This window comes from Centruroides sculpturatus, unplaced genomic scaffold (assembly GCF_000671375.1).
Source record: "Centruroides sculpturatus isolate CEXI.00-Female unplaced genomic scaffold, Cexi_2.0 scaffold226, whole genome shotgun sequence".
In the NCBI taxonomy this organism is placed as follows: Eukaryota; Metazoa; Arthropoda; class Arachnida; order Scorpiones; family Buthidae; genus Centruroides; species Centruroides sculpturatus.
In genome coordinates, this window is record NW_019384525.1 from 281,292 (window position 1) to 306,436 (window position 25,145).

Here is a 25,145-nt window from a genome sequence, read left to right on the forward strand (position 1 = left end):
ATCGAGTATTTAGGTGTATTAAATTAATAACATTTCAGACATTGTTATAAATATTTTTATCTATTTCGATTTTTAGAATGTTCGAACCGTTTTAAATTCGAATTTGTTATTGCATATTGGTTTGATTATAGAACAATTGTAAACGTTCCAGAAAATTGATCAAATTGAAAATAGTTCGCTTGATTCTCGGCAATTCTCATCATTCTCAGCGGTAGGTGTTATATAACAATTACTATGGTTGTTGAAATACTGAATATAAATGGGTTTGCTTGCAAAATTTTTGCGGGCGAAGTTGCGGGTAACAGCTAGTAGTAATATACATGTATATATATTTAAAAACATTTGATTATACATACAAATAAACAAAACAAGTAAATATGACGGAGTATATTAACCTATCCGATGTTCAAATTCTTCTCCATTGCCTGTACGCCACGTTGAATTTTTGTCGATGTTAAGCCTAACAAAAAGTACACGTTGGGTCAACCAGTCGAGGTCAGAGGTCACAACTCTGAGAATTATCGGGAATAACACAGAACAAGTTAAGACTTAAAAAGTAAAGAAGATTTTGTTATTTTTATGTATGTTTCTTTACAATGCTATATAATATAAAAATTATAATGACTAGCGACATCTAGTTCCAAAAATGTACTGATACTGTAACAAGATATCTCAGGTCAACCAGTTGAGGTCAGAGGTTACAACCCCGAGATATGTCAGGAATAACACAGGATAGGTTAAACATTATCTAAACTATTACCACAAGAACTTTTAAATTGTGTAAAATAATAATATAAAATAAGACATTCAACTAAGCTCATAAGTTCAAATATCCTATAAAAAAATGAATGATGGGATAAAGATAAACGATAAAACAATATAAAAAAACATGGCATATCACGAGTTCCTCTCGAAGGTACTCTCAACCTTAGCAAATAATTATGTATTAGACCATTAAAAATTTTACAATATAGAATATGATCAAAGTATTTAATTCTTTCTGTTTGGATTGGTAAACTGAGCCTAACTTAAGCTACATCTGGGTAATCAATATAGGGCAAATGATTAAGTCTATTTAGCAGCAGGTAGATTTTATTAATTTCCTTAATAACTTTGTTGAAAAGGAAGGGCATAGTCATTAACCAAATAAGTAAACCATAGTCTATTATAGATTGGATGTTCATAAAGAAAATAATCTCAAGACGATTTTGGATAAAATAGGTTTACAAAACCACCATAGAATTCCTTGTCAGATTGCCAATGATTTAATTACCTTATTTATATGGTTTTTGAAAATCAATCTACTGTCAAAAATTATACCTAGATTGTATAAGACTCAATTAATATTAAAAATGTACACTAAATATCACAAACCTGATATCTAGTATACATTTTCAAAGAAATATCTAGAAGAAAACAGGTTACGTTCACTATAATGTTTTAGTAGGAAGTTGATTCAACAATTTCTCTATTTTCAATAAAAGTTGATCTTTATTATTCTTTCTTTCTCAAATCTTCTTACGCGAATACTGGAAAGTGTATACATTAACACTCCTAAACCTTATAACTCCTGAAGAAGACTGAATGTACGGTTGAAAACTTTAGTTTGCTATTAAATGTTTATTACTGAAGTTATAAGGTTTAGGAGTGTTAATGTATTCTTTCTTTCATTCAAATCCAAAGATAACCTAAAATTTTTCATATTGGTAAAAATCAGATGTTCCTGAGGCATCATGTATCCATTAATACAACACACACTATTTTGCCAATAAGAAAAATTGTAATATAAACTAAGTAGTAGTGTGACACACTGGCAGTACACATGGCAAATTATGAAAAGTTGAATGTAACATACCAGAACATCACATGTCATTAGTGTTAAGAATTTTTGGAATGCCATTTAAATCCTTATGGAAGGTTTGAATGATTTGAACCATATTCAAAACAGTTTTGGAATGGTGATTAGAACAAGTATTTGAAGTTAAAAAAATTAACCAAATATAAAACTCAGACTTTTTAAACACTTAATGAACCATCAAACACCTTCTATTGCTGAGAAATGTTCATTAAACAAAACACTAACAATTTCAACCTAACAGAATAGGTCATCTTCAGATTATACCTAAACATACATTTATAGGCCAAATTTACTTGCTTTTTGATTGCACCTTGTATTCAATGGTCAAAAACAAGCACTTCATCTGAGAACGATATTCTAATGAACCTTAGTTCATTAGAATATCTATATCAGTATATTCATCAGTATATAATGATGTGTTAGGGTATATAATCAATCAGTATATAATGATGTGTTAGGGTAAGGTTTGAGAACGATATTCTAATGAACCTTAGTTCATTAGAATATCGTTCTCAAACCTTACCCTAACACATCATTCTCAAAACTTACTCTAACACCTTGTAAACATGCAGCCAAATTTATTAACTTCCTAACGTTTTCGGTCCTGTTAAAAGACCTTTATCAAGAAAAAACTTTAAAATTCGAACATAGTATATTTGCATAAACGAATAGTCTATTAGAATGATATTCTAATGAACTTTAGTTCATTAGAATATCATTCAAAAACATTCAAAAAGCCTATTCGTTTATGCAAATATACTATGTTCGAATTTTAAAGTTTTTTCTTGATAAAGGTCTTTTAACAGGACCGAAAACGTTAGGAAGTTAATAAATTTGGCTGCATGTTTACAAGGTGTTAGAGTAAGTTTTGAGAATGATGTGTTAGGGTAAGGTTTGAGAACGATATTCTAATGAACTAAGGTTCATTAGAATATCGTTCTCAAACCTTACCCTAACACATCATTATATACTGATTGATTATATACCCTAACACATCATTATATACTGATGAATATACTGATATAGATATTCTAATGAACTAAGGTTCATTAGAATATCGTTCTCAGATGAAGTGCTTGTTTTTGACCATTGAATACAAGGTGCAATCAAAAAGCAAGTAAATTTGGCCTATAAATGTATGTTTAGGTATAATCTGAAGATGACCTATTCTGTTAGGTTGAAATTGTTAGTGTTTTGTTTAATGAACATTTCTCAGCAATAGAAGGTGTTTGATGGTTCATTAAGTGTTTAAAAAGTCTGAGTTTTATATTTGGTTAATTTTTTTAACTTCAAATACTTGTTCTAATCACCATTCCAAAACTGTTTTGAATATGGTTCAAATCATTCAAACCTTCCATAAGGATTTAAATGGCATTCCNAATATATTTAAAACTATAAAAACCAAAAATTATGTACTTTAGAAGTTGATCTAGTATCAAAAATGTTTGATTCAGCACAACACATCCTCAGAAAAACACCACACAAAAATGCCAGGGCTGCCAGCTAAATCACACACATCAACAAAAAAAATATTGGAGTAGCCCAAGATATAGCCAAAGATTGCAGCGCCACAGCACTAGCAAAAATTTAAATTTGTCGACTGAAATGCTTTCGGTTAACTGACATTTCGGATAACCGGCTTTCGGATAAACGATGCTCTACTGTATATTATTATCCAACTTGTTTTTATTTTTTTGATTCACTAACGCAAGGTGTGTTACTATTTCAACACTTGGTGGTATTCCATTGTTTTTATTTATAAGCTTATGTTACAATGCAATTCTCCTATAAGCAAACAAAACTAACATATAAATATGTTTGTATTTTTCTTAACTTTCAGCAATTATTAGGCTGCAATTTGAAAAAGTTATAAACCTATAAATTCCCACTGTCATCTGTCCATTCCATCCGTCCTTCCTTAATCTCGAGAATGGTGTTAGATAGATGGAAGATGAGACCAGATATGAAAAACTTAGGGGCAGGAGGTCCCAATTAACTATTTATGAACTTCTGGCTTAAATTGGAAGTTACATTATTTCAATTCAAAAATTTCCCCAGAATGGAATTACATAGATCAGTGTTTCCCAATTAGTGGTATGCGTACCCCCAGGGGTACGCAAAATTGCACGAAGGGGTACGTGCAGCAATCTAAAATCTGTCAATTTAAAATTTAAATGCATGAGATGAAGCGATAAAAAAAAAATAATGGGTGGACCATCAAAAATTCGGCAATTTACAACACAATGTCAAATGCACAAATTCGTTTATTTATAACTAAAAATATTTTCGAAATTTCATCAAAAAATGCATTTGTGACAATACCTAAATCAAATTCTTACGCAAGAAACAAAAATTGTACAATTAACACAAATTGTGTTAATTGTACAATTATCATTATTATAATGTCAGCGAAGCGGCAGTAAAATATTTACTACCATTTTGCACAAAATACCTCTGCAAGAGCGGATTTTCGGCCGTGACAAACATGAAAACTAAACATCGTCACTGACTTCGACTCGAAGATGACTTGAGACTGAAGCTGACCAAAAAGCGACCAGATTTTACAAAGTTGTGCAAAGATAATCGTGCACATTTGTCACATTAAAATTAAATAACCTTATGCTATTTTCATTATTATTAGAATTGTATTTTAAAGGTAATAAATGTAAAAAAAACTTATTCTATTTATCACTACCTGTCTACCCACAGCTTCGCCCGCATTATATCAAATTTTCTCCTGGGAATTAGATATTTCCTCGCAGTAGAATGTAGCCTACGTCCATCTCCAACATGTAAGCTATCTCTGTGCCAAATTGTATTAAAACCTGTTCAGCAGTTTAGACGTGAAAAAATGACAGACAGACAGAATTACCTTCAAATTTATAATATTAGTTTGGATTAATATGTATTTCTCCTATAAGGGGTACGCGAGTTTGAGCTCTTTCTTGAAGTGGTACGCAGAAAAAACTAATTGGGAACCACTGACATAGATGATTGGCATGACTATTCTTATCAGGCCAATGTAGAGGGGTAGGACACTACTAATTTAAGATCGAGAACATATGTTTTAAATTAAATAAATTAAAAATTGCAGCCCGGCAGTGTGACAATGTCACAATAATTTTTGCTCATGATTATTAAATTTTCATTAAAAATAGTGAAACTGATTCTATGAGGTGGGCATAAAATGCTGGAAATTGTAAACATAATGTAATAATAATATTAACCAAATTTGTCTCTTGAAATTTGATTAATGAAATTTGCATTCATTATACTATCATCTTTTTTTCAAATAATGTAAATATTCACATTAACAACACATAAGACATCATTTAATGTAAATGTAAACAAACTTGCCCTGTTCGAATTTGTCATTTTAAATCTGTACAGCACCCTCTATAGTTTGTTGGAATCACCAATAGTGTTTTATTATCAACCCCATCTTAAAAAAGAACAAATATTTTTATTATTTATGTCAGGATTTCTTAAAAAATTTGAAAATAAAAATAAGGCAAAAAGTTACTTTTATATATAAAATACATTATTTATGATAAAACTTAACTGATAATTACTAGAATGCTTTATTACTGTTGTTTTGTGAACATGATATCATGGGCAGAAATTCAATCTGTTCTGAAAGTAATTTAATAGTTAAAACGATGGGTATAATTACTGGTAGGAAACAATTTGATGCCTAACATTTCAATCAAAATAAGTATCAGCCTTTTGAGACATTTATGAACTGACGATAATTACAGCAAATTTCAATTGTATATGGTTGAATATTGGATGGCAAGAATATGACACACATTTAATTATTATAAAAATAATCAAAAAATTTCCTTATTAAAAATATTGACTTTATTTAAAAGGAAAAAAAACAATGTATCAAACTAAATATATTAAAAATTATAATTAAGTCATATTTTTTATGCTAGAATAAAGATTTTATTACAATAATTTTAAAAATGAAGAACTTACAGTTTCAAACATTGAGATTTTGTACAGTTACATGGTTTACGTGGTCTAGAATCTCCACTTTCTGTTGATCTACTAAAATATATTTAACAATTAGTTTTTAAACAACATTGTTGTTATCTTCATGTCACAATCCATAATAAAATCATAAAAACTCTTCTTACCCATTAATATGATTTCGTGAATATGAAGATAAGCTTTGAGATGAATTGTGATCAAATATTTGATTGGTTGTTGCAGCTGCAACTGGTACATAGTTTGTTTGTTGAACATTAGAATTATTATTGTTTCCTGGAGTTGGGGAAGGTAAAATATTGTGAGGCTGAACTGACTGAATCAGCATTTGTGTTCCAGCTAAAGTATTTGATTGAGACTGATTTGTTTGCTGTAACTGAGAGATAAAATAATTACTAGGAAAAAGATTGCATATAAACAAATACATAATTTAAAGATATTCAGAATATACCATATGTTAGTAAAGTTTATGATGATTCAATATTAATAGAATAACTGAAATGCTTAAACTAAATGTAAGTTGAAGATTTATGAAAAAATGTTAGTTTTAAAAAATATTCATCATATCTTTAATTCCTCAAGTTCAAAATATATGGAATGTTAATTCTGATAAATGGATAACGTTTTAAACAGAAAGTAGTAACACCCCATATTGTTAAAAAAACTTTTTAAATTTTTCTAATAATAATAAAGTTATATTAAAAAGTTTTGTAATATAGTGGTGTTACTACTGTCTAAAAATAACTTTTTTTATTAAAAAGTTAAACTGCTGTCAATACAAAGCTGAGTTTAATTTATATAAAATAATTATAGACATTTTATAACTTAAAAGTTAAATTTATGAATTCTTTAAATATCTACCATATTTTCTATTTCCAAAAAAATTAATGTTTTCTTTAGCATTTATTTAACAACTAGTTTTATTAGATCTGATTAATTTTATTTTTTTAGCTGCAGTTTAACAGACATGCTGGGCAATCCACAAAAATACGATAGTTTCTTAGAGATTGCTTGCAATTAAATAAAAGCAACATTGTATTTTATTTAGTTGTTAAATATATATTTATTGAATTAAACACAGTTTATCTTCTCACAGATTTTGGAATAAAAAAATGCTTGTTGTATTAATGAAATATTACACTTTTCTTATATTAAACAAACTTAGTAGAGATGCAATTCGAAAATTAACTAAAAATGAAAAATTCTTACTTGTGCAATATTATATTGGGCAGGGACCATAAGAATACTACCCCCGGCAGCTGGTATTAATGTACCTGCAGGCAATTGTCGAAGAGCCATTGTGGGCATAGATGTATTAGTTCGTGATGTAGAAGTTACGCTAGATGCAGGAATAAGCATACGCTGAGGTACGGATGATGATTTAGATGTTACCTAAATTATTTAATATGATGATGACAATGATATTAAATTAAGAACAACAATAACACAGAAGATTATAGTTAGTTATAAATTAATAAACTAAATATTATAATTTCAACAAAATGAATGTTTATGTCCCCATTTTATCAATCCATATTTTAGCTTCAATGTACTCTTTAAAACTATAATGTTAATACAACAACTTATGCTAGGATTAATAATACTTAATTATTAAGTCTTAGCAATGTAGGAAGAATAAAACTAAAATCAACACAATTTTAAATATTGCCAATATTTAGTTTAACAGACACAAGTATTGAAATCCTTACTTTTTATTTATCAGAAATGTTTTGAAATCATTCAAATTCATCATTGACTAATTTTTCTGTTTTAAATTTTCATTTCAAACAAAAGATTTTTATTTAGTAATTAAAAAATCTAAATTTACATAAGAAGAAATTGCATTTAAATGCATAGAACATCATAATTTAATAAGTTTCAAGCAAGCCTTATCACAGAAAGCCATTAAGTCTGCTTGATAGGGCCTCAAAAATGTTTGCTGCATTCCTTGTACAGTAAGAAAAAACTTCTTTATTTTTTAGATTGTCAGCTTTTATTGTTTAAAAATATAATACAATTTTAATGCTTTATTCAATATGGTAGGGCCTCAAAAAAGTAATATATTGGTTTTTTTAATATACTAAGACATCTCAGAGGTCGAGATAGAGTAGCTCGATGTCTAAGAGGCTTAGTGTCTAACATTAATATATAACAGCCTCTACACAGCACTTCCATAAACATGCAACTAATTAAATTTTCATTTTAATCTACATACTTTACAGCGATGAGAAAACTAAATATTAAAAAATAAATAATTTACATTAGCTTAACTGTACAAGTGCAAATTCTTACCTCAATTTGCAATATAATCATTTATTGGCCAGTTTCCAGAAAAAGTTCACACGTGCTTCTTTGAACCCCCTTAATGACCATTTCTTCTCATTAAGTGTATAAATAGAAAAATTATTAATTTAATTCATTTAAAAATATTAAAAATCTTACATCTTTTTATGAATAAAGAAACGAATAAAGTTATTCAAACATTATTAAATACAACGTTAACTAATTATCATATTAATAATCTAAGTCGCAAAATTACGTAAGCATGTTTGCTTCTAGATAATATTTCTTTTCTTTCATTAAAATGTTCACTTTATCAAGTATTATTTTATGTAATTATGCAAATAATCTTAGAATAATCATCATCGTTTTTTCAGTTTTTCTTTCCAAATGCATCCTTAATAAAGGAAGGATGTTCGTACATATTATTAGATTCTGCTTATATCTGGCAAAATATAATAATGCTTGTTAGGAATTCCATAAATAGAATATCTAGAAAATATACTTTTTACGAATGTTTTTAAAAAAAGAAAAAATTTAAAAAGTTTTGTAAGTTTTAAGCATTCTTAACAAGCGTATTGCGTAGGGACCTACCTATGCTATATCTGAATATGTGAACCATTAAATCCGTCTTTGCTTCCACCTCACAAGGATCGTTCATCTAATACAGAACAAGTCATTCCCACGTTTCCATAGCAACGTATTACACTTCGCTAACTCTCTCCCTCTTCCTGTTCTCGCTGCAAGAAAAAGAAACCAGAATTTTTTTTCTCTCCTTGAAAAAAACGAAGTCAAATTCAGTAACCAATAACGACCGATTTCAAGGATGGTGTAAAGTCAGATTTGGTGGGGGTTAAGTCGGAATGGAAGGTGGTTGTTTCTAGCTAGTTGCTGTAACAGATCGTGTGAGAGACGAGACGATATCAGACAAGAATGGAGATCCGGATGACCAATAAATCACATAGAATATCGAAAAGCTTGCTTCGTTGTTCTTCCTGCTATTTTTTCTGTTTACCTTAACTGATAGGACCTTTACCTATTTTCTTTCAAATGGAAATTTTTCGCATCGAATAAGCTACAAGTTGCCTATTTTGTTTAAATAATAATTAAAAAATCTATTTAATTTACTTCATTTTAGTGTATTCTGTTTAAGAAAATCGTAAAATTGAATATATAATTTAGTTTCTTTCGTCACAAAAACAAATTTTTTACTTTAATTTTAAGTTATTTTTATATTAATTTGTATAATAATATATGTTAAATAACACATAAACATAGGTACACAGTTNACTAAATAAGAGAGTATAGAAACAAAACACCTTAATTTGTTGCCAAGAAATATATATAATTAAAACAAACAAACATTTTCAGCCTGATTAACAGTCCATCTTCAGGCAAAAAAAAATTTAGAACAAAAAATTTAAAAAAAATTATACAAGAAAAACAAAAGAACATGTGAGAGATGCTGAGAGCCTGCTGTTGGTGTGGAAGTACATGGTTAGAAAGTTCACTAAAAACTCAGGCTAAAATTATTGGAAGATTTATGACATTTTATTTTGTGTTAATTTTAAATGTTCTTCCGTTTTTCTTGTATAATTTTTTAAAAATTTTTTGTTCTAAATTTTGATTTAAATGTTTGTATTCTATGCATGGAACGTATCTGTTCCATTTTCATTTTTTTTACCTGAAGATGGTCTGTTAATTTGGCTGAAAACGTTTGTTTGTTTCAATTATATATATTTCTCAGCAACAAATTAAGTTGTTTTGTTCCTATGAGTTTATTTGCTGAGCACTTAATATCAAGAGAGTATAAACAATATTTTACATAAATTTGTAAATAAATCAATCGTCCATTTCAAATTCTATGATGTAAATTTTGGCTCTTATTGACAATCTAAAAAACATTGTTTTTTTTTTTGCTTAATTAATAGTATAAAATGACACAGTAGAAGTTTGTTAAACTGACATCTAAGAGCCTAGTATGATACCACATTATCAAAAATGCCAGATTATTAGACATTTTGAATCTCTGCAAAATTCAATGTTAATGTGAGCTGAATGTTGAAGACATTGCCCTACATTTTATACCAGTGCACACTTGTATGCTTCTAATTTGTTTGTGCACATTCATTAATCAATCTGAAAATAACATAGTGTATGATTGTGTATTAAGATTGAAAAACCAGTAAAAATGTTATTGAATATCATTGTGCAATAATTGAATATTAAATTATTGCACAAAATCAACATCCATAATGATTCATTTGCATATAATATTTATTTTCCAAACATATACTGTATACATGTGATTTACAAGAGCTATACATGCTCCAAGTATTAAAAATAACCCTGTTTTTAAGTATGTTTTCCTTACATTGGTCTATGGAAAAGAAAATATATCAGCAATGCAAATTACTGAATACAAAACATGTGCACTAGTTCTAATTCTCTAATGTTTATTAAACAGAATCTAGTGCTAAACATTGAATATCTGTTTTTTGTACCTGGGTTTCAGGTATATAGTTATTACCTAAATACGTGAATAATAACTATGTAATAATAATGTAATGTAGACATGGATGAGTAGGCAGATAATCGTCACACACATTACAAGAAGGTGGAGATGGTTACAACAATGTTACATAATGCTAGGAGTAACAGAATGATTTATTTTTGTATCCAAAAATGCAAATTACATAGTGAACTGCACTGTTTGTCACTTTATATGTAATTAATACCATGTGTTGTGTATTATTCCTCAGTACAATTAAAAGGATTGATTGAGGATGTGTATTATGTAGTTTTGGGGATGGTATGTGCAATGCATTATGGAGCATTACAGGAGAATCAGATGATAGTTGAAAAGTATAAACATACCATTATGTAATTTATGAATAATAAGGAATTTCATATAAACTATATCATGTATATATTATAGTTAGCAGGCATGTGGCGTGATTGCACCACATGTCTGCTAGTAAAATATACTATGATTAGGTGAGTTTAGTAATAATGGAATCATTTCATTATTCTTACAACAATATATCTATAAATTTGCAACAAAACTATTTACATTAAATTACCTGAGTTTGACCTGCAATGACAGGAGAAATAGGAAGAGTAAGTTTAACAGGAGCACCAGATGAAACATTTACAACAGAAGATATTGAAGAAGATTGCTGCTGACTACTATTATTTACTGTAGTAGTAGCAGCAGTCACTATTGGCCTTGTTGTTACAGGAATAAGTGTAGCTTGTTTATTTCCTTTCAAAACAAAAAACATTACATTAATACATTTAATAAAAATTTTATATTATAAATACTTAAAATTTTTATTGTATTTAGATTACTTTTCTAAATTTAGTCTTTTCAAATAAACAAACAAAACAAGATTCTTTTTGAAAATAAATGATAAGATTACTAGAAATATATTTATTAAAAATAATTTCCTTTGATCAATTGAATTTTTGTTTAATGAATTTTTTGTATAAAAAACAAAATTTATAAAATCTGAATACATTCAAATAAAAATATTTTTCATAAATTCACTATGATGATTTTTATTTTGAAAACAACTAACCTTACCACAATGCCTTTAAGAGTAAAGAAAACTAAACAAAATAATAATTAACAATAATATAGTAATTATAATGTAATAATGTAGGAAATCCTCATATTTCCCATCCTGCATCCATTATGCTTCCAAAAAACTCCTTCAAGTACAAGATTGCACATTCAGTTTCTACTTGTTTCTATTCTATGATGTATCCAACTTTGAAAAGAATAGAAATCAAATAAATAAAAAAGAAGGAGCGCTTGCAATGTTTGTAGTGTTGGTCAGTTTTTTGAGTGAGCTTGTCAATAATGAACTTTAATGCTTTGGATATGATTTGTGTCAATTTTTGTATGTATATTTACTTCAGTTTTACTAAAAGCTTTGACATATATTTATTACTGCGTGTTTTATTACTAATTGGTGGCATTGAATCTAATCCTGGCCCGATGTCTCACATTCCTCCTTCCTCCCCTCCTTCAAAGTTGTCTATATTGTCTGTTGAAAAATGTCAAAGATCTCCTAGCAAACCAGTTCTAAAATCCCAATGACTTGTATCTTTTTTCCTTTATTGGCTTCGTCTACTAACGTACCTCAAAATTTATTTTCTTTTTATGAAGAGAAATTTGACACCATTTTGACTAAACTTGACGATTTAGCTACTAAATTCGAATGGCTGGCAAATTTACATAAAGACTTCGAACATTGACTCATTAATGTGAAGAAGGTGAAAGAATTATCTAACTTGAATGTGTCTTCTACTACTTAGACTTCCTATTTTTTATATCTCTTGAATTCATTGTCTAATGAACATCAGAGAAATAATACTGTTATCACCAAATTGGAGGAAAATTCATCGGAAGTTCTGTCTTTGGTTTTCAACTTTCTGTCATCTGTTAAAAGACCCTATAGAGACTCTATTTTGGTGAAAGATCTTAAAATAGTTTCAAAAAATAATTTGGTGGTGGCTAAACGTGACGTTGTCTCTGATAAAAAATTGATTTACCGAAATGTACATAATATCCAAATGAGGGAAAAATGTTCTAGGGTAAAGTTTTTTTGACGATTTACATTGGAGATTGAGAATTAGAAAAAGAAATCTTGTTTCTTTTTATCAAGAGGCCAAGATGACAGGTATATCCATGTTCATGAGAGCTGATCGTTTAACAATTGGAGATAACTTTATGTTTCACCTACTTAATACGTTCACAGCATCAGTAGATAAACGTTTAGGCAGCTGCTAGGCGTTACAAGTCACGGGTGACTCATAGTCTATTTTAATACAAGGTGGGACGAGTCATCCGTGCCTCATACTATTAAATTAATAATTAATCAAAAAATCTTACTGGAACTAAATCAAATAAATAATATAAGTAAACAACGCCCTTTTTTTAACAGTCTAGCAAAAACATTTAATTCTCTAATAACGTTTTTGACCGATTTTAGCGGCCTTCATCAGTTACTCCAATATCAAAAAGAACAAAGCGTTCGAAATTTATGTAATACAAAATTAAATAAAATTAAATTAAACTGCGGTTGCGTAGAACAACGGAAAAAAGTTTTCCATTGTTTTTTTCGTTGTTCCGTAGAACAACAGAAAAAAAGCTTTTTTTTCTGTTGTTCTATGCAACCGCAGTTTAATTTAATTTTATTTAATTTTGTATTATGTAAATTTTGAATGCTTTGTTCTTTTTGATATTGGAGTAACTGATGAAGGCCGCTAAAATCGGTCGAAAACGTTATTAGAGAATTAAATGTTTTTGCTGGACTGTTAAAAAAGGCGTTGTTTACTTATATTATTTATTTGATTTAGTTCCAGTAAGATTTTTTGATTATTTATTAATGGCTACGCCAGCCAAACTATATAGAAAAATGGTTCTTAAACTTTGCAAGGCAAGAACAAAGTTCAAATTCCTTTCGCAATGCCATATGAATGGAGTTTTCCCTATGTCTATATATCGCATCAGACTTCCAATGGGTTGTGACTCGTTGTTACCAAAACTAAGGTATCTTTGCCTCAACAAGGCTATCAGAACTACGAGGAGGCAATAATATAGGCTTTTACACAATCTCATAAGTTTTGAAAATGATCTTTATGGAAAAGACCAAGCACTTCTAACGGATATCAATAACAGGGTAATAGTTTTATCTTGCTCAGTTGAAAGAAATTTAAAACGCAATTATGTTAAGAAGCTTTTATGGTTATTTAAGCGCCAGAACATGAGGCCATGCAGAAAAGAGAACACATTTATAACAGCCTGGGATGATATTACGCCACCACATTGCTTGTTAGAGTCTTTAAAATACAGCCCACTCTACGCTCCTAATCCCGCAGCACACCCAGAAAGCGTCATTCCTAATATTGAGATTATTATAAAGAGTATGGATGCCACGAGTCAAGATTACATCAGATGGCAAACAAGATTTCGAAGTGAAAAAAAAAAATATGGATAACATGAACACAAGACGCTTCCACCACTGCATAAAAAAAGCAAGAAAATGGATGCAGAGAAATGATATAGTACTTATGAAAGCAGATAAGTCTAAAGGTATAGTACTTATCAAGCGAGATTCCTACAACAATAAGTTAAAGGAATACATCAGAAATACAGAATGTCTTGATGCTCCTGAAAACTATTTAGAGTCTTTGCAGCAAAGGGTCAGGAGGTTCACCCTCACTCCATTAGCAAATCTATTAAACATGGAGAATTCTGTCATTCGAGCTCCAAGAACACCAAAAATTTTCGCTTTTGGAAAAACCCATAAGCCAGGCTGTCAACTACGCCCGGTTATAGAAAAATGCAGTTCGCCTACTTTCGCTACTGAAAAGCAGCTGGTCAGGTTTATACGAAATAAAATTCAGGAGTACCCCTTTTCCATAAAAAGTTCGATACAACTGGTGCAGAAACTAAGGGAGATTACGCTTAAGGACAAGGAATATATGACAGTAATGGATTACAAAGCATTATAATCTTCAATAAAATTAGCACCCTGTTTTTGTGCTTTGAGGGACTTTCTATTTACCAACATTAAAAATCCTAGGAAATACCACAAACACATTTTAGAACTGGCCGATTTGGTTTGTAATACTTCGTTTTTCGTTTTTGAACGGAAGACCTATCTTCAAGGAAGGGGCGTCCCCATGGGCAGCCCAATGTCGGCTGTCCTATGTGAATTAGTATTACGTCAGCTCGAAAGAAATATCATACCCATCTTTAGAAACAATATAGTAATATACTCCAGATATGTCGATGACATCTTCATCTTGTGGAGAAATGATGACAACACACAGAATTTTATGGACAAGATCAACAATAACCCATATGGGTTGACTTTGGGTTTAGACCAAGAAAGCGAGAAGAATGTTAACTTCCTGGATATATCGATTACTTGTAAGGAAGGGGAAATATGGACAGGCATATATCGCAAACCGGTTTATCAACCTATTATCATCCCAAAGAATTCGACAGATACTAAGCAAGTTAAATATGCAGCATTTAGAGCGTGGATTAAAAGAGTGTACACCCACTGCATGAGTTTATATGATACATATGAGGAATTAGATTACATACAAAAGGCAGCGGTGCAACAGGGATACCACAGAAAAGAGATTGAGGCACTTATTATTCTTTTACTTCATCAATCTTTATTCTTTTAATAAAATTTTAATACAAGATAATAAGATAAGAAAATAACAAAAATTTAATACAGGAAAACAAATTAGCAATATTAAATTATCATCCAATATTGCTAATCAGTATAATTAAGAAAACTTTTCTATGTTATTGGTTAATCGTCTGAGACTTTGGCTTGAGAGGTCTCATGTTATTTCCTTTAGCCAGGGTGCTTTTGTAGGGTATTGGCTACAATTTATTTCTTTTTCTTAGAATTTTGCAATTAGTTTTAGCTAAGAAATGTAATAAATCATATGTTGGATTCATTGATTTGTCAAAGGCATTTGATACAATTGATCATGATATTTTATGGTCCAAGCTTTCTCAGACAGGTATCTCTTCTTCTTTTATTAACCTTATAAGACAATTGTTTTCTAATATCGCTTTTCAAATTGAAGTGAATCAATGCATATCAGAAGTGGTAATTGCCAATAAAAGTCTTCCACAGGATGAACCACTTAGCCCTATTTTGTTCAATTTATTTGTCAACAATCTCCTGGATTTTTTCATAGTCATAATACTACAGGTATGTCAATATCACCAGAGTTAGAATTGAATTGTCTCCTGTTTGCCGACAACATTGTAATATTCTCATATCACCTATTGGCCTTCAAAGGAAACTTAACCTTTTACAGGATTATTGTAAGTCTAATACACTACTTATTAATGAGGCAAATGAGAATCCAAAGTAATGGTTTTTCAGAGAAGGAGTGGATTGGGAAAAGCTGATAAATTTTATTTATCCAACTCTGAGTTAAAAGTTGTCTCAACTTACAAATATTTGGATATTTATTTTACTCCACAGAGCTCATTTTCTTTTCACTTAGACAAATTGTTTTTGAAATATAAACTCCAACTCGCTAATCTAATAAGGGTTATGGTTAGAATGAAGCAGTCTTCTATTAAGTCATACTTTCGATTGATTAATTCCTTAATACACACAAGTTTAGAATTTATGTTTCCTATTTGGGACCCATTTTTTGTTGACAAATTAGAGAAGACTCAATTGAGATTTATCAGATCAATATTTCATATTAATCGTTCAGTGCCTGAACCCGTTTTAAGGTTCAAATTGGATCAACCACCAATGGCTATATGTTTAACATTGGTCATTTTTGGATACTGGTTCAAAATCTTACAACTACCACAATTTGATCTTAGAAAGATGGTTTATAATAAATTGAAATTAATAGGCAGTACAGTAGACCCCCCTATAATTATGGTTCCTATAAAACTGCAAAAAAATTGCGACAGTATCCGTAAAAAAAGGTAAAAAAACTCCTATAATTACGTAAAACGTCATCGGGCAGCCGATATACTTTCCCGCCATTCGTAGTGCCACGCTATGGACATTTAGGCAGGTAAATTAAGTTTAGTTTCGTCTGTACATATAATTATATATAAATTAAGTACTGTACATATAATTATATATTAATTATATATAAATTAGGTACTGTATATATAATTATATATTAACTTAATTTATTGTAACTTTATTATAATTATATATATATTTTCTGCCGCGTAGCACCACGCTATGGAGATTTTACGCTAACTATCGTCTGTACAGTATGTAAATTAGGTACCATAAGTCTAATACAGTACTGTAATTTTATACATTTCTTGTGAAAAAACATTTCTTATTCAACGGCGATAAAAATGATTTATATTAATGATGTCTCCAAAGTTCAACGAAGTTTTCGCAGAAAAATAAATTATCAGAAATCGCCCGCGGTTTGGTGTGCTGCTTTGCGACGAAAACAAGCTTGAGCAATGGTGATGTCGAATGGTGCACACTCGGTAAGTAATCCTACAATTTTTTGTTTATAGCATAGTTTATATGGATTATTCCCAAAAAAAATATACGTATTTTGGAAATGTTGAGTCGGATTAGTCTATAATCGATTAATTTTATGGAAGAAAACCTTTCAAACAGCCGTAGTCCATAAACTTGACACGTGTCGGGCTGTGATTGGAAGGACTTGTAAGAAATCGGATTCCTAAAGAATGGAACGTATCTATGATCTTATAGGGAGTCGACTGTAATTCTTTTGTCATAACTTGGCCCTCTTTAGTTGAATGTGAAATCATCTGATTTAGGTTATTCAACTGCTTATTATACTCAATTTCCTGATAAAAAACTTTTTCTAGCTGAACTTTTCCAGTTATTAAAAGATAAATACTAGGCTCAAGATATTCTTTATATTGAGCAAAAGTGTAGTTTTTTGAAACTTCTCTATCTTCCCCATGGACACCTCGAGATTATCTGTTATCAAATTTAAATTATAAGATTAAATCTTTAATAATACAATTACGACTTAATAACTCTACTATTGTATTAAATGAGTGTAGAATTAATATATCGGCTTACTCCAATTGTCCTCTATGTAACAGAATTATTGAAAATGTTAAAAATCATTTGTTTGTATCTTGTGAATACACTGAACACTTAACCTATCCTGCGTAGTTCCCGAAAATTTCTGTGTTGACCTCATTGACCTGCATGGGCGACACTGAATATTTTTGTGTCTGCATCAGAACATTTTAGATGTCGCTTTGCATCATAATTTTTATATTAAATCAAACGTTTGAAATATAATTTTTTTTTGTTTTTATATTTTTCAATATATTTGTTTTGTTTGTGCAACATAAAAAATAATTTTTAATGACACAGTTGTGAAAGAAAGTAAAAATGTAATCCCTGTGTGCTAAGTCACTAAGACATATTTTGTATTAGACGGCACTATGTTGGCAAGATTCAGATATTTTTGGTCATAGGTCACTGTCTTGTTTGGTCTGCTACATCTGTGTGGCATGGTATCTCTCCTCTCTCCAGCTTTTATTCGTGTTACATATCACTGTATATTTCTGTGCATCATTAGATTTGTTTATTTGCTTCATTTTCTGACAACAGTAAACATGATTATTATTTAAAAAAGAAAAAAATTCATTAAGCTTAACATCGACAAAAATTCAACATGGCGTCACAGGCAACGGAGAAAAATTTCAACATTGGATAGGTTAAAGGATATTTTTTTGACAACTGATTTTAATATGTTTTGTTTATATGATGATAACTTAAGTTCTGTGATGTTATATAAAATTTATAAATTTTTCTGTTATTCATTAAACATGTTAACATAGTTCTACTAATTTAATTTATATCAATTGCTATCTATTTATAATTATGTAAAATAATGTTTATATTAATAATACTGCTAAGAGTTCTATAACCCCCTTTGTAAAGGTGAAAGCCATAACAAATAAACAATTGATTGATTGAAATAAATAAAAAAATATTATTTTATTTCACTTATTCTGTTGGATTTGTTTCAAATATTTGTTTCAAAATTTTGAATGTGTTCTAATTTATATATTATATTTAACAGTTTGGTTTCTAAATTGATGATGGACAAAAGATGTTTCTTATAGTTAATTAACTTCTTGAAATTAGCAGTAATTTATTTCTTTATTTACAAAGATGTCCCTTTTGTAAGTTTTTTGATGTTTTAATCCAGAATCTGTTTTGGTCTTGGTACAGTACAAGCATTGTTAAATTACACGCACAAACCGTGGAAAAATAAATGCAAAGCATTCATGACAGACCTTTGAGAAATCAGAATTCTAAAAAAGAATATACAGATAATCCTGTTGCATCATTATCATCTTTGATTACATCAAAAGTACAAAAGACTCACTGTCTCAGACTAAGAGAGCAGGAATGTATCAAATACCACTGACAGAAGAGAATGAAGGACCTTTTAAATACTATACTAGCAGCATTGCTTGCCAACTCAACAACAGATAAAAAAATGTCAAGAAAGCTTTTATCATAATAGCCCAAACCCAAACAGCTAGAAAATAGTAAGTCCAAATATAGTGGGTCCAAATGCAGATATCACATATGACTCAGAGTTCCTACTCTCAGAACAGTAGATTTATTGATTGCTATGAATAAGGATAAAGTTATTGATATCAAATTGTTGCTAACTACCCAGAAATGTATTCTGATACTCAATGCAAGAGTCACTGTCAGCTGGCTGATGATCTTTAAGTCCAGATTATCAATGCAGACTTATCTAGAACTTTAAATTACAGGTAGGCCTCCTACAACGCGGTAGAGACGTTCCTTGAAAATACCACGTTGTGGGAAATCGCATTATAGGAGACACCAACTTAATACAAAACCTGAGATTCGATTCTAAAAAGAGAAAAACTTGCCATTTGAATGCCATTTTTTGAATTTTTCAAACCAGCCATTGCTAGCAACGAATTTAACACTGGTTTCATCAGCCGACAACTGTCCCATTTGTTTTAAATAATCAAATATTTTTAAGGCTTTGTGTTTAACTGCACTTTTATTTAAAGGCAACTGTTTCTTGTTCATATCTTCTACCCATAATATTAGTGCTTGTTCCATTTTTTTTTCATTATAGGTGCTCTCGGACCTATAATGAAAAAAAAAAATGGAACAAGCACTAATATTATGGGTAGAAGATGATCCGGATGTGACTGAATTCCTAATCTTTTCTTCCTATTGCTTAATCGACCAAATAGTTGGCTCAATTAAATTAAAATGCTTAACAATATCAGCTATCCGCTCTTGATTTTTAATTCAATCCAAAATTTCTATCTTTGTTTGAAGAGATATATTAATAAATTTCCTCTCTAATGACGGTCCTTTCTTTTCATTCGACATTGTTATGGCTAAAATTTTTTCAAGCAGTTTTGTGGACAGTAAAACTCGCAAAAAATAACTTCCCTTCACTATGTTGTTAAAAATATAAACCCAATAGAAGTTTATACTGTATTTTGGACCATTCTTGCAGTCCCCACCTATTGAAAGAGTATAAATTATCGAAAATTCAGTGATATATTTGAATGTTTATGGTAACTGATGCACATCTGTCTAGAAACTGGTCTTCCCCTGAAACATTCATGGGAATAACACGTCAACGTGGACAAAACAGCTGTTTTCGAAGACATTTAGCTCTGTACACCAAGCTGTGGTGTGTATTAAGTGATCCATTGAGATTTTTCTGTTATGTGAAAGATAATTCGTTTCTAAACACCATAAACCGCGTTGTAAGAAAATTTCTGCATTTTTCCAACCGCGTTGGAGCGAAAACGCGTTGTAAAGGTACCGCGTTGTAGGAGGCCTACCTGTATTTCATTTTAAATGTCTTATGTCAAATGTTATCTAGTAGATCTGAAGCTAGAAATATAAAGGTCCAAAAACGTTTATCTTTTAACTGTTTTACTGGAATCTTTACTTTATGAGTGTAAGTTTAAATCTTTAATGTTCTCATTAAGATGTAAATAGATCTGACAAAATAAAACTGACAAAATATGTAAATGGTCAGACCTATTTACATATTTTGAGAATTAATATTTTATAATTTTAATAAAATGTTTAAAGAAAAACTATAAGAAGAGAAAGTTTTAAAGTTTTGAAATTCTGATTTCATACTTGTTTTTAATGTAAAAATTAAGTTTTTAATATACATAATAAATACAGTAGATCTTGCTTTTACAACCTAATTAGTTCCAAGTAAATTTTCAAGTGAGCACATATTCCATATTCTGTATAAAAAATTAAGAACACATTCGTAGAAACACAGTGTAAACTATATAATAACAACTAAAATGACTAATGAAAAGTGGGGATTGTAAAAAAAATTGTTGTAAAGTGAAAGATCTACAATATAATTAATAAATAAATTTTTAATATCACTCACCTGTACCCGAAATATTTTGCGATGGAGGTGTTACTAATCTTACATAATGAAATTTACTGCCTGGTACCTGAATTTGTTGAACTGTATTTCCTGTTACAGGTACTACTTGCTTTCCTGTAGTAGGATTATCAACATTACTTAAAACTGTATTTGTCTGATTCGTGGAAACATTGGTACCTGGTTTCATTGTTGTCTATTGAATAAAAATAATGATTTATAATTATTTGAAATAGATAATTATATACATTTTTAAAAAATTATGCTTTCATATAATTTGAAATAACAATACAAATATTTAAACAAAAATTATACCAGAACTTTATAGAAATTAATGAAATCAGATTAAAAAAAATTATGTAAAATATGATTTTCCAGAAATTTTCTACACTTAACAAAATATCCTGCAATGCAAAATATATACAACTTATATATCCTTTAACCAATTCAATCAAACTCTCAAAATGCAAGTTCAGCAATAATTTAAAAAAAAACACTTCACACCTAAGCGATAATTCCAGCAAACGAACAATAAATTATCGCTTAGGTGTGAAGTGATTGTTTTAGTATATATTTCCAGTTTGTGTGTCAGTTTTCTATGTCTAATTTAAAAGAAAAATAAATTTGCTCATTATCGTCCATTAAATAATTTTATAATACAGTCAAACCTTAGGTTTCAAGTGACTCACATTTCAAACAATTCAGTTTAAGAACAAAATTTTGAATGCCATATTTGCCTCAGTTTTCATATGATAACTTGGTTGTTGAACAAGCTACTTGCAAGAGCCAACCAAAGATTAGAGATTAGAGAGACACTGTTGGTCAACTCCCTAAACTTCCTATGTTAAAGAAAGTCAACAGCCTGACCACACAAACCACAGGACTACCGATCCAGAAGTTAATGGCACCGAGATCTCATCCTGGCATTAGATGTCACGACAAACTATTGATGACGTAATTATTCATATAAGATTTCAATGTGCATGCAGATAAGAAACTACTTCCATTTTTCAATATGCATCGCAACTGAATTTAAATCAAATTAATTAACAAAAACCACATTAATTGACATTTGTGTAATATAAATTACATCCACAAATCAGTGTTAAAAAGTGCTTAACTCAAATTAAATAACAAAAATTTATTAATATAATACTATATATTATAATAATATTTAATTTAATATTTATTAATACTAGGTAGCCAGTTAATTAAAACTAAAAATAATGATTAAAACTCTGGTTTTACACTGAAACTAAAATTAAAAATAAAATCAAAATTAATTAAAATTTAAATTGAAGCAATTAAAACATATTTTGGAAAGTGCAGATAAAGTACTTGTTGTCTATCTTGATTGATTTGGTTATATTTTATCCAAACAGTCAGAATTGAGCCTGTATTTACAGCACTTTGTAAAGAGTTAGTTTCAGTTTCAGTTGGTGATGACAGAACATTTTGCTTTTAATATATATATAAAAAATAGATATAGATAATATTATATTGCATTTTTATACATGAAGCACAGCTAAAAAAGTAAAAATTGGCTTTGTCTTGGGTGTCAGGAATGGATTAATCCATTTTACATTGTTTCTTATGAAAAAATTTGTTTTGGTTTGAGAACAAATCGATTTTCAAACAATTTTTAGGAACAAATTAAGTTCAAAACCCAAGAAGTGCATAGATCTTTGGAGCTAACTTTTGCGGTGCACCACAAAAACAACAGAGGGCCAGATATTATCCCTGTAACTGCTTTCCATCCTCATTCTTCATCCTGCATTCCCAAACTCTTACACCTTTAAACTTGGACCTAGCAGGCCTAATAAGAAATCCACTACTGACTAACATTTCTGTTGCAAAACTTCTATCAAAAATCACCACAAACAAGTATAAACATACCAATACACATACAAAGAAAAAAAAATAGATCAGCTAGTACTAAAAAAAAATATATATAGGTTTGTCTATGAATTGGATTCAAAACACAGTTATCGTAAGTAGAAAGAAAAAAATACATTCTTTTATTCCCATTTTGTTAAAAAGCTAATTAGTGGTGTTAAGTAATGGTATGTCTATGTATGTATTGTAAATTTTGAAGCCAATATAACAAATATCACATATAACCAATATGTAAGATTTATATACGACAAGATTGCCAGGAAGTGCCAAATACGTATTGCTTACAGGAGGTGTTCCACTATTTTTAACATCTTAAGTAATGGGAAGGACCCTCCTAATCCCATTAGAAGACCAGGAATCTATAGTGTCCCTTTGAGTGATAATAGATTCAATAGGGATTTAGTATATATAGGCTCTACTAAAAGATCCATAGGCATCAGAATGCAAGAACATAGGGCAGATATTCATCATGGGAGAACCAGCACAACCCTTGCAACATACGTAACAGACCTGGACATAGTTGCCAACTTTAATAGGGCCAATCTTCTCCTCGGGCACCTCCCAATGAACATCTCAAGTGGTTAGAGGCAATGCACATCTTTAAATCCTCTATTGTAACTACGTGCATAAATTTTAAAGAGGAGATGATTTTGTTGATGGCCTGGCAAGAGTTGATACACAGCATGCTTTAGCCGCTCGTTATATCCTAGCAGGCAGACTTGTCACGCATGCGCAACGTATAAGTTTAAAAGAACTGTTCGAACTCAAGAATGAGGTTATTTGAAAAGCATTCGGTAATCAAATTTTACGAGCTAAAACTGTAGGAACCTGATGAAGAGCCCAGAAGGGGTTCGAAAACGTTTGTTTTTGTACTTGTTAGTCGATCGTACCACACCGTAAATTGGTTCTGTGTATGTAATTGATATTTTGTTTTTATATCGACAGTATTTATCTTTACATGTCATTGTTAAAGAAACAATGCTAAATGTGTGTTGGTGGTATTGATGTTTATGTAAACATCAATTGATATGATATAACCAAGAAGAATAACCAAGAATAAACCAAGAATAAAGAACCAAGAAGAAAACTCAATTTTATAAACCCATACAAGACTTGATAGCAACTGTGAAACATCGCATGACAAAGTCGTGCTATTCATATAATATTGCTTTGTCGCACATGCTTGTGAAATGACCTTATATCTCGAAAATGAAGTAATGGACCGCCATTTTTTATTGCAGTTTTTGATTCTGCATCGCAATTAATGGAATATGGCAAAGTTTAATCAAAATCTATCAAACATATTTTGAGAACAAACATGATTCTGTAAGCCTTGTAGAAGAAGCTTTGCTAATGCTCTGCTTCAATAACTCAGGCATGCATAAGAATAATTTTTAGATAGGAGCCACTTGCACCCACTGCAAATTTCAAATTGGTATGAATACGCTGATTAATCTTAGACTCGACATAAGAGTAATTCTCTATGCACAAAATAATAACTAACATCTGTAAATCATGTTTCCACATGTTGAACTGGTGTACTTATTTAACCCCTTCTGCGCCGCGCTCGAGTGTGACTCGAGCAAGTTTTATAGCGTTACGTAAAAATCGGTCGTTAAGGCCACTTTTGAAAAAATTTTTTTTTTGAATTTTTTAAATGTTTTTTAGGTCCCCAAATTTTTTCAGAATTTTTTGCGCACGCGAAAAAATTTTATCGCGATTTTAATGAGCCTTTGATAAGGCTCGATTAAGGCTTAATGTTTTTTTAATGGGAGTTTTTTATCAAAATTAATTTATCATTCTAAAGTTGTAGCGCACCGATTTTCCTTCGGTAAAGTTATTTAAAGCTGCTTTCTGATGTCAAAAACGACTTCCGATAGTTTTTTAATTTTTTTAATTAATAGATTTTATTATATAGAAGTTTAATTAATTAGGGGGGGTCGGAAATCGCAATAAAAATTATAATTTTTTTAAAATATTTAAAAATATACCGCCAGATTGAAGTCACCCTACTTTAAACCCTTGTCCTCCCGCGATGTCTATGAGAATGTCCCGGGAAATCGGACTCCAGCTGTGTTCAAGGTCACCCAGCTGTGTAAACAATGACTCATCGGTGTTACATTTCACAGACAGGCGAAACAAAGGAAAATAAAAT

At 30.0% G+C, this 25,145-nt stretch overlaps 1 protein-coding gene across 5 annotated transcripts in view; it reads right to left on the minus strand.

The window, feature by feature from the left end:
• The window catches only part of LOC111622852 (protein lin-54 homolog), a 122,051-nt gene that overhangs the window by 64,662 nt on the left and 32,244 nt on the right, over positions 1-25,145 (minus strand). For 4 of the 5 annotated variants that reach the window (XM_023365286.1, XM_023365283.1, XM_023365285.1 and 1 more), the window contains exons 4-8: positions 21,098-21,290; positions 11,215-11,396; positions 7,061-7,243; positions 6,001-6,227; positions 5,840-5,911 (exon numbers count right to left, since the gene is read on the minus strand). In XM_023365286.1, coding sequence (XP_023221054.1) covers positions 5,840-5,911; positions 6,001-6,227; positions 7,061-7,243; positions 11,215-11,396; positions 21,098-21,290 — 857 coding nt within the window. The remainder of the gene's footprint in view (positions 1-5,839; positions 5,912-6,000; positions 6,228-7,060; positions 7,244-11,214; positions 11,397-21,097; positions 21,291-25,145) is intronic. The other variant, XM_023365284.1, reaches the window with a different exon arrangement.